Here is a 15,369-nt window from a genome sequence, read left to right as displayed (position 1 = left end):
TCCTCTTTCTTACAAGAGAAAACATGGAATCTAATAACATTTATAAAGTATTTTAAATTATTTTATATATAAAAAAACAATACTTTCTAGAAACCATAAAGACAAATTTAAAATGCTTATAAGCATGTGTTTATATTAATAAGAAAGTTAATAGCCAATATACTGGCTCTTACATATACTTAGCATAGCAAAGTTTGGTTCTGTTACTGTGAAACTTCTTTGCTAGGAAATCTGACACTTACACAAACCTGTGCATTCAACCTGACTCCTGAGGACATTTACAGATCACTCACTGAACGTGCAGAAGAGGCCTGTCCTTGTTACATCAGCTTAATGTATAAGTTGGGTATTTCTTTTTGCTAGTACAACACAGACACTATTTTACTTGCTCTTTAATAAACAGTAACTTCAATGAAAATAAAAAGAGTTGCCAATAAATGCAGTCTTTACCTTTCTATAGTTAATTTCCATTAGGGAAGAACAATAAACAAACCACTTGCCTTTCTAGGCTATGAACTAACTTCTCTGCAAAAATGAGCAGAAATGTGGATTCTGCCTTCCAGTGGTTCTGCCTCTTACTCTAGTTAGGCCACCCAGCCATGTCAGTGCAGGTAGGACTTGGTTTTGCTACATGTTTAATGGGATAAATATCTACTCTTTACTCCCCCACCCCAAATGCCTCCAATGCAAAGAGCAATTAAAACTATAACATGAAACTATAATAGGAAGGGGGCAGAATGACAGAGCACTTGCCTACCATGAGCAAAGCCCCAATCCTATTCCTCCAGCATAATAATCAAATACGTAAGTATTATCTGTAGGTCCTGATCTCGCCTGACGTTTCTCAGCAGTCCGGTGCTTGCCATGTACATACACACCCACCCCACACAATAAATAAACTCTTTGAGAGTAAACACAAAGGGCATGCTATTTTTAAGTAGCTCACTTCCATAAGTTTAGGACACAGCTGACAGCTGAATCCATAAAGGAAATTAAACATCATCATCTCACAGAAGGAAGTTTGCCTCCTGCTCTATGAATTGATGATGTGAAAAGGAAAGACGGTATCTAATGGTTTAACTTCCTCTACACATCTGAAGAAGCCTTCCTGAAGCATCATGTTAAGTAAATTCAAGAGTGAGGAGACTGAAAATGCCCCTTGGAGTTTACATTCCTCATCCAAGTCCTGCCAAGCCTTACAGACCAAGCATGCATCTATCAGGCAGCTTCCGGTCATCACAGCACTCGGCCGTTTACACACAGAACTTAAGTCAGCTTCCAACAGCAACTTAATTCTTGAGGTGTTGTCTGTGTCATATCTTTTGCCATTATGTAGAAAGACATCCCCAGAAAATACTGAGATGCACATTTGGTCAGTTCAGAAATACTGCACCCTTAGGCATGACGTAAGATCCTGAGAAAACAATCAACAGTTTGTGTTTCCACACAGAAGTAAAAACAAAAAACCTCCCCAAGGTTTGACTTTAATACATATAACTCCTCATGTTGATGTTAATAAACAAATCTTCTGAAATAAATTAATCTAATTTTTAAAATGAGAAGTTTAGTGCCTTAAGAACAAAAACAAAATTTGATGCCGAGACTTTTAAATGTGTTGCTTTTAGTCTGCCGAGACAAGCCCACGCAGATTCATCAGTGTACAAACATACCCAATGTGCACCTTAGTCAATTTATTATCATCTAATTTTAATGAACAGCATGTGGCTAAAATTTCATTTGACAGTGTCTGGATTTGCAATAAATTGCTGCAAGTACCTTAAGGGCCCACAGGTAACTACTGTGTGATTTCTGAATGTTAATTTGTACACAATGGCCTGATGACAAACTGAAAGGACAGAACAAATGGCACATACTTAAAGAGCTTTCTGAACAGAAAACCCGGCACTTTGAAACCTTCATCAAACTCGGCATCACTTTCCTCAGAATCATCTTCAAGCCTCAGGCGTTTCTCTTTGTCCTGCAGCCTCAGTTTATTCCACCTCCTACGGTGAGAGAGAAATCACATTTCCATTATTTTGATTATAAGATAGATTAAAAGAGATAGCTCTAAAGTATGCACTGGAAAGAAATAGGCAAATCAGAATGGCCTTTCAGGCTTCTGCTGCGTTCACTACCCAACACTAACCATCTACAAAACCCAATTCTCTCTCCTGCCCCCTCAAGTCAATTCTTACTTGAATTATTACAGCCACTCTAGAAAGATTCCTGTATCTCTCATTTCATTATCAAAACCACTTACTCCTTTTCCGCATATCCTAAAGGGAAACTTTTCAATCAGCTCCTAAGATACATGACCTTCATCCCAGAACAGACTCAGGAAATTTTCAATATAACCAAGCATTTCCAAAATGGCAATTCAATTCAGATCATACTTTATTTAGAACTGGTATTTCTATACTGGAAATAATAGTCACAGGATAAAAACATACTATTTTAAAAAGAAAACAAATTTTTATCCAAAATCGCTGTATCAGATATTTTTTTTCTAATTACTCAAGTGAAGAGGATCAGCAGTGCCATTGTGCTGACAATCACGCTACTCAGAATGTGTTACAGATAAACTTAAATTTAAAGGAAAGATGAACATTTCTATTTCAGAAGCATGATGCCATGTTTGTTGTACAGTGACAAGCTACGAAGGTCCTGAAACACACCACAGCTGTAGAGAGGAGGCAGTCATGTTAACTAATTTTACATTCCCACAACTATGGTGAACTCTGATGTTGTGAGCAAAAAGAAAAGCAATTACCAAAGTAAATAACCTTGGATTCCATTATTTTAAAAAAAGTATGACTTTGTTAGTATGCATACAACTGACATTCTAAATGTTACAAAGTGGTAGAAATAGAAGAGAAGCGTAACTACTGAGAGATGCCTTGAATTAAAAGCTCACAGGAAGACAACAGCAGCAAACAAAAGCTTCTAACTTCCATTGCCTATGTGAGAGTAGCAGAGCGTATATGAGGGAAGGCAGAGAAAACATGACAGGAGAGCATGAGCACAGCGCTCGCTGGAGAATCCATCACAAAAGCTGCAGAGGCCACAGGCTGGAGTCATGGGCAGCCAACCCTCCCAGGACGCTGCCAGCGGACTGTAAAGCACATCCTTCAAAATTTCAAGTCTTCCAAGCAACTAATCCTTGCTTAGTAAGAAAGCACTAGACAGTGAGGTGGAACTGTTCCGCAGCACGGTGGGATCTTAGCAGGAAGAGCAACACAACCGAGAAGCGCAGCAAACAGAAGCAGCGCGACTAAGCGCAGCCTAGTGGAACATCTGTCACACACCGTAAGGTCTACTGCAGCGCTTCTTTACACAAAACATCTTCGAAGACCACCTCTTCTTCCCCTTATTACTTGTCTTCCCTGAAATTACCTCCACACCATGGACCAAGTGAGTTCTCTCGGTGGCGTCAACAGCCTCCCGTTCTTCCAATTTTCGTGTCATTTACAAACTTAGCTTAATGTAATGGTGTGCCTCAGTGGTTCCCAACAGGGACAACTCTGCCCCGCATCCATACCCAGAGCAATCTGACATGCCCAGTCATTACAGAGGTCTCCTGCTGGCCTCCCGTAAGGGGGATCTGAAGCTAACGGACACGCCGCCACACGTTCTCCTCAGGAGCACAGTGACTGTTCTTGCCTATCACGAAGGTGACGGGGGTTCCATTCTTGGATGAGGACACTACAGATAAGTTTAAGCTATGGCAGCAGACTCAGGACAGCTCAATCCTCCAGTAAAAATGTTGCCTAGCCTCACATATCAGTAATGCCAAGAAAGTGGTGGAACTGCAAGAACTGTCCAAAGAACATGCTGGAAAGGGATAGTTATTCTCCTGATGCACTTATCTAAATGTGCTGCAGTTTTAGGTAATGAAATAATAATCCTTGGCACCCAAACTCTGAGCACCAGAACTAGGCATCAAAATATCGACAAAGTAAGATGCCTCTACTTAGCAAACTGTGACACTCTGAGAATCACAAACGCTATCACCGGCACTTAAAGAGACTTTAGTTGGTATTTTCTTCAATAATTTCCCACAGTGGGAAATGGGAATCCCAGAAGGTACTGTCTTGAGCAGTTTGGCACAACAGATGAACAAGGGCTTTTCCACTTTACACAGTACGTTTCACTCACAGACGACAGCTTTTTCCTTAAGACTCTACCACTCAGTGTTTGTGGCTGTTAAACTTCCCACCACATCATCCCACACTGACAAGATTGCATCTTCCCCTCTTGTCTTCCTCTCTCTGTCCTAAAATATATGGGCATCATGTTGCCACAGAACCCAGCACCTAGGAAACCACATAAGCCACTGCAGAAATGATTACATCCTAGAGCTTTCAGCTGCATAAAGAAAGATGAAAGCGTTTAATGTTCATTCAGTTTGGCCAAAGAATGAGCAAAGGTGGTGGGGCTAAATCGTTATGGTCAACAAGCACCTGAACCATTGTGAAGACAAATCATCCCACAAGAATCTAAAGGACAGAAAATACGACCTCATGCACATATGGCTGGGGCTATAGACAGCAATACTTCCTTGTGTGGATTGGGGCTCACCATCTAAGGAGTACCCCAGAAAGACATGGCATGCCCAGGAAAGCTAGGAGAGCTGCAGCCACCCAAATACAGGAAGAGAGATGGAGCACGGTGACAGGGTGCTTGTCTGACATGGGGGTGGGGTTGTGGCTTCCACATCAGTTCTTCAAGAAAAAGAAAAAGCAGCATAGCAGAGACAGTGGTGTCTCCACCCGAGCTGCTGCCAAGAGTCTTTCTCTGTTGCTGGTGGTGTAGCCATGGGAGTGTAGAAACACGTGTGCTGTGGTGTGTATGCGAAGGCCAGAAAACAACTTCCACTAGGTGGTTCCCTCCTTCCATCTTTTGGTGGGTTCCAGTGTCAAACACAGAAGTCAGGCTGCCTGCCACAAGGATTTTTCCCTCCTGAGCCATCCCACCAGCCAAGCATCTTCTTAAGGGTGCCCTTTTTAGCATGGCCTCTGGAATCCAGCTTGTCCTGCAGCCTAGCAGGCTGAACAATATGTCCAGCAGGCACATGTGAAGGGGCAACTGTGCTATGACTATCCTGCACACAAAGAGACAGAAGCCCAGGCCCCCATACAGCCTGCAGAGACTGGCTGGAAGCAAACCCTGCTGCATTTATTAGCTGTGTTAGTCACCTTTCTATCACTGTGTTAAAAATATCTGAGAAAATCAACTTAAAAGAGGGAGAAGGCAGGGTTTATACTCTCTTTAACTAGGTCCCACCTCCTAGGTTTCTGTCAATAACCTCTCAATAACCCACCAAAATATGAGCATCCGTGGATTAATGCATGAGTGAGGTCATAGCCATTCCCCCAAAACCCACCTCTGAACACTGCTTTAGGGCATCAAGCTTCTAAATACATGATGAAGAAGAAGAAGGAGAAGAAGAAGGAGAAGGAGAAGGAGAAGGAGAAGGAGAAGAGAAGAAAAAGGAGACGGAGGAGGAGGAGAATATTCTCTCTGGAGAGCATTCCAGATCCAAACATGGATCTGCACCCTTTACCCTCAGCAGGAAAATTGACCTCGTAACTAAATGCCCACAAAGAGCCTTGGTAAGAACAGTGACGCCTGCTTCACTGGGCTACATGAAGGACTGACTGAGGTGTCACAGGCAAACAAGTGCACAAAAGAGCGAGAATTTAAATACTTCTCTCAGACAGAACTGTATATAATCGCTTACACTGGCTTGTTGAAATTGCCACCCTCACCCTGTAAGAGGAACTACCACTACTTTAAAGAGAGGACACGTAGGCAAGATGCATTCCCTCACAGTCTCTGTTCAGTGATGCGTGGCCCTCAAAGGTTTCACAGAACTTCTGGAAGGAATATACGCCAGCAAAAACTACCACAGTTGATCAATGGCTGCACGGCGAATTATTATCAATTATGTGACCAAACCAGGACACCTGCCCTTCAGAGGATACCTGCTGGATAGCTAAATTATTATTGTTATTATTATTATTATTATTATCATTATTATTATTATTATTTTGCCATGGACTAGGAATGCAGCTCAGTGGCAGAGCACATTCTTAGAATGTACAAGGCTCTGGATTCAACCTCCAGCACCAAAGACAGAAATAAAAATTTGACTATAAATGTGTATGTATAGTGTCTGAATTACAGCTGGCTTTTATGACAATAACAAAAGGCACATGCAGAATTACTAAAAATTGGCTGGGGGCAGTAAATAATCTACCATTTACATTTTTCAGAAAAGCATAACTTTTTCATGTTCTCTATCCTCTCATTTAAAAAAATCCACACATGTAATAGTCACAGCTGCAGCCACATAAAGTGAAAGTGCCCGGTGTTCCCTGGCAGAGCTTCTAACGCCTCACACAACTGCCGTGCTCAGCCCACTGCCGACTCCGCTGGCAGCGATCAGAGGGGAAGCCAGCGATGAACTTCAAGTCTCATCGGCGCAGGCCCGGAAAACTCTCCTCGGCTTCCCTGCATGCCTGCAGGGATGAGAACCTGGCCGAGGCTCTGCGGCCTGGGGCTGATGTTGCAATAATGTCTGTCAGAAGCAACCCAGACCCAGGATAATCAGCTGAACGACACCAAGGCCCACGGAAGCCACTGGGGTGCTTTGTCGATGGAACCCAGAAAACATACCTGAAGAGCTACGGGCCACTATTTACTGTTAGTCTGTTTTATAATTCCTAACATTCTGAAGAGAAGCAGATTACATAAATAGAAAAACACAGCTGGGGGCATCTACTGTGCCATGTACGTGGCCTTGATTCTCATCAGCTGCATATCCATTCCCCAGCCTCCACCCTCCAACTTGTACATCTTCACACTTGGCAGACCCTTCAGATACCATGCTCCTTTCTATAACATCCTCGGCACAACCAAGGGTCAGGTCTCATCCACGGTGCCCATACAGTGTCAGCATATAGTGAGAGCCTTACCCGTCTCCCAATCAAGTGGGAGACATTCGAGGCCAGAGAACTGGCATGATGCCCTAGAGCTCACAGCTCAGCTCAATAAATGCTGAGCAATGACCGATGTTCAGAACTGAGCTTGGGATAAGGAAGATAGATGCATAGAAGCATCGTTTGAAAATGACATAAGTGGGTCATCCAGAAATGTTTCTAGAAATTTCCTGTTCTGCCTCATTGAGAGATTCCCTTACCTGCTACTCACCTGACCCTCAGGCCCTGAACCTCCTGACAAGCATGATTACAGTCTGGGACGAAGAATGACCCAGGGAAGAGGGTAGCTAGCTACGGACGAAGAATGACCCAGGGAAGAGGGTAGCTAGCTACAATGCCAGAGAAATTCTTAACTTAGAATCTTAGAATACTAATAATTTTCAAAAAGGTAAAGGAGTTTGGGGCCAGCCTGGTCTACAGAATGAGTTCCAGGTAGTCAGGACTGTTACACAGAGAAACCCTATCTTAAAAAAACAAAATAAATAACAAAGAGAATAAGATGAAATTAGAAAGAGGTAAAGAGACGCTCATTACTTGAACAATTTAAAACAAAATTTCCTTATTTTCAAATCTGAGCTTCCATTTTTGGATTGCCCAAATCATCCACTTAGTAACAGATGAACCAGTTTCTGTATCCCAGCTAGTAAGAAGAATCAGAGGCTCCAATTTTGGCTCCATGCTTGCCCGGTATCAACTGAAAAGGATGGGCAAATATTCCACAACCTAGAAAAGACTTCTTTTGGGACAGGAATGGAGTGGCTAATTCTCACCTCTATTTGTATCACTAGGAAGGGAACTCATCCTCACGGCTCCTTTATGTTATCCTTGCAATTGCGGCAGCTGCAAGCAAACTGAACAAGGTGAGCACCCCATTCTCCTGGCCTGGTCCTGCTTCCTGTAGGCCCTGTCAGACTCCAGCAGGGGCCACTAGAGCAGACCTCAGAGGAACACTGACAAGAGGAAACCAGATGCAGACATGAGGCCTTTCACAGGGAAGGGGAGGCCTGTGTTCCAGAAAATGTCACTCCCCACTGCTGCATCTATGTCCTTGACCCTACAAAGAGCCAAACAGGGGTCTGCTACAAAGACTAGATGAGTTAGGAGATGGACAACATATTAAAGAAACTTTATACACATTAAGTGGTGTTGGATAATTCTAGTATGTAATCTTTACAAAAAGTGTAAAATCAAGGTCTGGAGAGATGGCTTAGCAGTTAAAAGCACTTGTTCATCTTGCAGGGATCTGAGTTCAGTTCCCAGAACTCACATGGTGGTTCACACTCTTCTGCAATCTAGTTCCGGCGGATGGTACCTTCTTCTGACGTCCAGGGACATCAGGGACATATGTAGTGCACATATATTTATTCAGCCAAAAAAGCCTCTCAGATACATAAAACAAACCTTTTCAAGTTTTTTATTTAATTTTTAAACTTTTATTTATCTTTGATTTAATTTTATGCGCATGGGTGTTTTGCCTACTGTCTATCCCACTTGCACACCTCATGCCAACAGAGGCCAGAAGACGGTGTTGGCCCTCCTAGAACTGGAGTTCTACACAACTTGCACAGCCCCCTGCAGACGCTGGGAACTGAGTCTAGGTCCTCTGGAAGATCAACAGTTGCTCTTCTGCTAGGCCATCTCTCCAGCCCCCGCCCCCCCTTTTTTTTTCCACATGGGAGGTTTATTAAGGGAAGGGGGAAGGGATCAAAGAGACTGTCTCTGGGCAGGGCAGAGAAGAGAGAGGGAGAGTTCCAGCCCATTTTTAATAATGGAAAATCAAGCAATATTAGTTAACTGTGGCTTAAACATGAATAACAAACATCCAAAGCAACTACTACAGCTGGGATCACAGCACAGGTCCACAGACCCAGCACGTAGGAGGCAGGACAGGAAGATCAGGAGTTCAAGGTAGCCTCAAATACACAGTTCGAGGCCAGTCTGGTGTACATGAGACGGTCTCAAAAAAGAAAAGAAAAACATTTTTTTAAAATAAGTAAACCAACAAAAATTATGCAATGCAAGCCTGGGCCTGTGGGACTTAAACATCAAACACACACTCATGCGCGCACACACACACCAGTGGTCTGGAAATAAAGCCACAGAAGACCACAGAAGAGCCTCAAGGGAGGATCCCTTAGAGCAGCGCTGTGGGGACTCACGGTATAACCTTGACCTACCTGGGCAGGGGCCTAGTGCCCCCTACTATAGGCAAAGAAGAAGAAACAACTACTGATCGTGGTGCTCACATTCATAATCAAATTAACAAAAAAGTACGAGAGATACAGAAAAATCCTAAGAACAATGAAATTTTGTGACAGGTGGTATTTTCCCACATATCAGCACCAATTGTTAGGCTACCTTTCACTCGAGACGGGTCGTCTCATGTGTACATTGTTAGGTCTTCACGGCTCTTCACGGACCCTCTTCTCAAGGCTCTTACTAGTTGGATGGAATCTTTGCCCTCAGTTTCTGCTTGTGGCATGAGAACTCAGCAACAGCCAACAGTTACGAGCTCCCACTTAACATCCTGTCTGCTGTGGTGCTGTCACTCGTGGGCAGGCCACCACTCCAGTTCCTGTTGTGCAGATGAAACGCGATCTCACGGCTGCCAGCTGACAGCTTTGACTTCATGGCCTGTGACCTCCACCCGAGACGTGAGAGCCCGGACAGGCTTTCTGTTAGTAGTGGTGGGGTTGCTGGGTTTTTTCCCGGGGTTGGGAGTGGCATGGAACACTCTCAGGAGTTGGCTCTCTACTCCCACCTTGGTGAAGACTGGCTTCCGGCTCTCTGCCGCTGTGCAGGCAGCGTACCCCGTGCTGTCCAGCCTGGGAGCTTCCAGGAGCGTCTCCCGTCTCCACCTCCCACTTCACTGTACACAGACGTGCAGCAGCATGCTCAGCTTCTCACTTCTGGGAACTGGACTCAGGTGATGCGGTTTGTGTAAGAGCTTTTACCAGACAGCCTTCTCCCAGGCCCCCAAACAAATTCTGAGATTACACCAAGGTCTGTCACTGCTGGTCGGTGACAAAGATTACATTTTATATATGTAAAATACTTATATATTTAAAAAATATTTCTATAGTTTTAAATATAGAGTCAGAAGACGATGAGTAATAATGACTGAGGTTACCGGTGTTCGCTGTATTCCAAGCACTAACCTAAGCAGCTCACATTTATTACGTCCCTTAATCTAACCAGACAGACACTTTCCTTTTTCCCCAGAGAGAGAGAAGCTGAGGAAAATGTACACTAGCAACAGTGGGAGAACACCAGGCCAGTCAGGCAGGCTCCCCCGTCTACCCTTCTTGGTTACACAACAGTCTCTCTCTATGGTGTCTCACAAACTTCCAGAGTCAGTGACGACTGAGGTTTGTAATGGGAGTAGACCAATTCTCCCACCTTCAACTTCTGTCCTAACATCAGCAGTGCGCAGTGACCTGCTAGACAGGTAGATGGACAGACCTTGGGCCTGGTTAGGTTCTGTGTGTGAATTTTTTACGACATTTTATTAAAAAGTTTGTTATATATATATATATATTACAAAATCAACAAGGCTACGGATTTCGTCTGTGCAAGAGCACAGGGAAAGTCACAGCTGGACGTCACCCGACACCTACGGACTCTTCCAAGTAACCAGAAAAGCTGCTTGGCAGCTCTGACTACAGATGATCTGAGCTGAATCATCCCATGAGACACACTTAACACCAGACAAATCGATGGACAGAGCTGCCCACACCAACTGACTAACAGGACAAAGTATGCCTGTTAACGGGAATTGGCAAACATGAGGAGCCTCAGGTTGTGCAGTCAAGACATGAGCACGCCCCTCAAGCTCCACCGTCCCCACTCGCTGGTGGCTACTGTTTCTGCACTGCAAAGATCACTGGGCCAGGCACAATTCAGACCGGAAGGGCAACAATACACACTACACAGTCAAATCACTGTTAATACAGTGACATTTCAAACTCAAGATCATTCTCCACTCATTGCAATTTCCGTGAAGGAGACTCTACAATGGCAGCCCGGTGAGTACAACCTGATTTTAAGTGTGCTCGGACACCAAGCTGGGTACTTAACACCGTCTGCATTGGTGTGCTGCAGCAGCTTTTCTATTTCAGACAGCTAGGAATCCCTTACAGATTAGTCTCATTTGCTAAACCGAGATACTCAGTGTTTTACTTTTCTATCTCCCTTTTTATGGTCTATCTGGGTGAACTTAATTGGCACATCTGAGCAGATGAAACACCCTCAGTTAGGAGTCCAGATCTCACAGAGTAAATTAAGACTGATGCAAACAATTACACCCCGAGCTGAGAATAAAAGGTGCGCAGAGCAGGAGACAGAATTAGTCTTCATTGTGTCTTGGTTTTGTCATTTTAAAGCCAGCACACTCTCTCAAAATACATGGGGTGGGGCAACTTTCTTTTCTCTTTAAAATCTAGATTCCTAAGAAGAAAGTAACTAAGAATGGTTTATTTCCTTGACAAAGAATTGAGCGCCTCAAAACACGTTAAAAACAATCTTCAAAGTGTTATATTTAGGTTTCTAGACCAAGTCTGGATTAAATGTTAATCTTAAATTTTCAAAAAGGAAATTATTAGGGCTTTTATAAAGGAACAAATAAATCTATGTGGCTTTTTCTTAAGTGTGTACAGCCTAAAACTGCTGAAAGCCTACCCTATCCAAGCAAGGATCCGTTCGGGAAACAGAAACGATCCAGCACAAAAAGGATGCTGGCAAAACGGGGAGAGGCTCCACAGTGCCCAGGCTGGAGCACAGGCCTTCTGAGAGCACTGTCTTCAGCAGGAGCTGGACCCCAGAAGGGTGGACTGGCACTGCGCTCCTCCAGGTGACTAGAGGATCCACCTTGGAGACAGTGTTGTGAGGCCTGAGCAGCCTGGATTACTCACAGCCTTCTGCTTCCCAAGGCTCTTCCAGCCACACAAGCTCAGCTCTCAGGCTCCTGCCTTCCAGGGCTGTGCACTGTAATTACTCAGACGGTTATCAGATGCAATCTTTTCTCAAACCATAGAGGACTCTGACTTTCGAAATAAGACTCTTCAACGTTCACCCTAGCTTACTTGAACCCTTTCAGGATCTGACCCTTGGCAGCACAAGGGATGACCTGTTTCTCCTCAGAGACGGCCATGTGCACAGTCAAATTGCCATACTAGGATCCAACTCAGCCAGATCTGGGAAGCCTGGTCAATGCTCCAGGGGAGGGGAGGGAAGAGAGCATTAGCTTCCCAAAAGACTAAACCTGATACAACTAGAAGGCACGCTGTAATATTCACACAATGAATTGAGTCTTTATCAGCAATTTCAACCCCAGTTTATTCAAATAAAATTTAAAAAATAGGGCACAAAAAGATAAAAATTTAAAATTAAAAGAATGTACTAAAATGAGTTAAATCTGTGTTTCTGAGCCCTACTCTCATACTTGATTCCAAAAATATGCCATCTCTGTTAACCTTCTGAGGTTAGAACCATTTCTTTTGCCAACAGTGATCAAAGTTTAGGACGCTATCTCTCTAAACCTTCTCCAACTCCCAGACTCCAGGTTTCTGTTTGTTTTCTCAACATGGAAGAGGCAGCTATGTGCTGCTTCTTGGCACCACCTTGTGGTCACACATGGACACTGTCCTTTCCAGCAACCCACCAAAGGAAGGAAACATTTCTAACAGTTCCCAGCTTCAAGCCTCAGCTCTGGTTCTGAGCAAGTTGATTATAGCATATTTGTGAGGGCCACTATAACTGTACAAGGCAAAAACAGGTATGCACAAACTCAAAGTTAGGAACAGTGAAGAAGAATATGTAAAGATTTCCCCACCTTAATATGGCTATATATAGTTACACAATTAAAAACAAGTAGAGGAAGATGGAAAGTCTGCAAGCCAAGCACAAAGATCAACTGCAACCAACTTCACTCCAAACAGTGGTTTCTTTCCTCTCCTGTGTCTAACTGGGTGAAGATCATCTCAAAAGCAATGTCATACTGATTTAGGGTTGACTAGAAAAAGCACTGCACCTCACACCCCAACGCCCATAGCAATTTTTTCTGATTGTCTAAAAGGCAGAGATTCTCCTCTACCCAGGGTCCTCTTTTACAATTATCAAGGTATACTAGGAAATATTTTAGAGAAACCAAATTGGCCAAAAGTCACGGTCTCAGAAGGGAAACAGTAGTCAACATACACATCTTGGCAGTTTGCAACTCAGAGAGTGCCGAGGCATGCCCGGACAAGCTTTTGGGTGGAATTTCCATGCTAGACCTGCACATCATTCCTGGGGCCAAGGACCAGTCTACGTGCTGCTAAGTTCTCTCCAGCGCCTCCTCCATACTAAGGCTGTACAGGCAGTTCACTCTGCAACTTACACCACAGCTGGCCGGAACAGAAGTGAAGCTTTTGGGTTTGAATTAAAGCTAAATGATACGTTTTAACGTCCTCCTGCCAACAGAAACCACAGAAAGTCTTTGGGAATGAGCTTAAGTTAACCCATGCCTCTCAGCCTGATCTGAGCAGTGCTGACTACTGCTGGGGAAGGAGGCCAGAGCCAAGGACATCTTTGTTTTATCATCTCAAGCAAATAGCTGGTAGAAACACGGTGGATGTCCCCTGTACCACCCCCTGGAGCCAGGTTGGACATCACTGAGGGACTCTGGTGTTCCTTCCCCAAAGGCCTGGTTCCCCCGAAAACAGAGCACCGCTCCCAGACAGTGGAGCTGACAGCTCCAGGTGATGCTGAGTTTCTGTTAATGTGGACAGCTTGGATGCCATGCCTCTCGACAGTTCACTGCCATCATACTCATCTCTAAGGCAACCCAAATCAGACCCCCAAGGAATTGGTGGCCTCCAAGGCTCAAAGAGACAGAGCAGAAAAAATAATCACAGGGACATAGGAAGGGAAAGTAACCCTGAAGCCTAGGAGCTCAGCTGTCTTTCCTGCTAGCTCACAGCCAAGAAACTTCAACACTCTGACAAAACTAAGAGTACCTACAGAGAAAACTCTAGGTTTCCTAAAGGTGCTAACGGGATACTAAAAACAACAAATAAGCCCTGCTTGTTCAAGCCCAGAATGTTTGTAACCTTGATGTACCTGTATCAGCACTCCTCCCTTATCCTTACACAAGACAGCGCACTTCATAAGACCTCTGTGCACTTTCATTTACAAATGGAAGTTCTTTACAGTAAATAAGTAAACCAATTCACGTACTTTTACTTAATTTTTAAGCTGCGTAATCTTTAATCCTTACAAATTATATCTTTTGAGCAATGTAATTTAAAAAGCCACAAAATCACATTAAAACTGTAGAGACATCTAAGTGCTCTCTACTGAGAAGCCCAAAGCCATGTCTTGGGTACGTATCTCCTTGCTGAACATCCCTGTCCACCATGCTGAAACCTGACGTGTGTACTGTCCCTTATCTTCACTCTAAACATGCTAACTTTGCTTCACTGACTTGTCCTCAAGTATTCTGTGGTGTAATCCAGGGTCTGGCTTAACTAAGCGAGGTCCCTGAGGGGTGGCAATGCTGGACTGCATCTCCTTTTTGTCACTGTCATGAATATTTCCTTTTCAGGGACATACCTAGGTGAGCAGCAAATTGAACAGGTAGCACGAGGACCACACTAACATGTGAGCTAGTTAATAGGCAAGGCCTGCACAGGAATGAACTTCCTCCAGAGTCTCCTTCCCACCTCCTCTGCGTTCACTGCTCCCTTCATACTATAAAGGTTCTGCACCTGTTCATGTCCACTAACAAACAGCCTACAGACTTCTTACAAAAATCCTCAATGCCAGCCCCAGGATGTAGACATGCACTGGCATGTGGAGGCAAAAACCAAGCAAAAGAGCTGACCGTGAACCATAACTGGGAAATGAGTACACATCACCCAGGCAGCAAGTGCCAGGCACAGGGGCACCGACTTGACCGCCATGCTGGGAAAGAGTTACTATTCTGTCCTAGTGTCCAGCCTTGACTAGGCGAGTAGACCTGTGTCTTGCCAGACTCAGATAATTAAAAGCACGGGGTGTGTTATCAGTTCCAGAAATGCTGTTCAGCTTGGACATTTCTCAAGCATCAGCATTATGTTAGGAAAGCCAGTCCTATGTGTGCACCTCCAGCAAGAATTAAGAGTCCACAAGCTGGGTAGGGTGGGCACACCTGTATACCAGAACTCAGGGAAACCTTGCCTGATAAATAAATAAATACATAAATAAATAAATAAATAAGAGAGGCCACAGGCATAGCTTCTACTTAGGGATATTCAGATCTGACAGTTCCTGGGTCTCACTGGAGGACCTGAGGATATGAAAGGGGTAGGAAACACACAGAAAGGGGCAGTTTACAAGTGGTTAGAACATC

At 44.1% G+C, this 15,369-nt stretch overlaps 1 protein-coding gene across 3 annotated transcripts in view; it reads right to left on the bottom strand.

Annotated features, from left to right (window-relative positions):
- Positions 1-15,369, bottom strand: part of Ercc6 (ERCC excision repair 6, chromatin remodeling factor) — a 77,135-nt gene that overhangs the window by 44,487 nt on the left and 17,279 nt on the right. For all 3 annotated transcript variants that reach the window (XM_021655035.2, XM_060390881.1, XM_021655036.2), the window contains exon 6: positions 1,875-2,003. In XM_021655035.2, the coding sequence (XP_021510710.1) occupies positions 1,875-2,003 (129 nt within the window). The remainder of the gene's footprint in view (positions 1-1,874; positions 2,004-15,369) is intronic.

The sequence above is a fragment of the Meriones unguiculatus genome, chromosome 9, assembly GCF_030254825.1.
Source record: "Meriones unguiculatus strain TT.TT164.6M chromosome 9, Bangor_MerUng_6.1, whole genome shotgun sequence".
Classification (NCBI taxonomy): domain Eukaryota; kingdom Metazoa; phylum Chordata; class Mammalia; order Rodentia; family Muridae; genus Meriones; species Meriones unguiculatus.
Note: the sequence above shows the minus strand (reverse complement) of the source record. Positions and strands in the feature narration are given on the sequence as shown.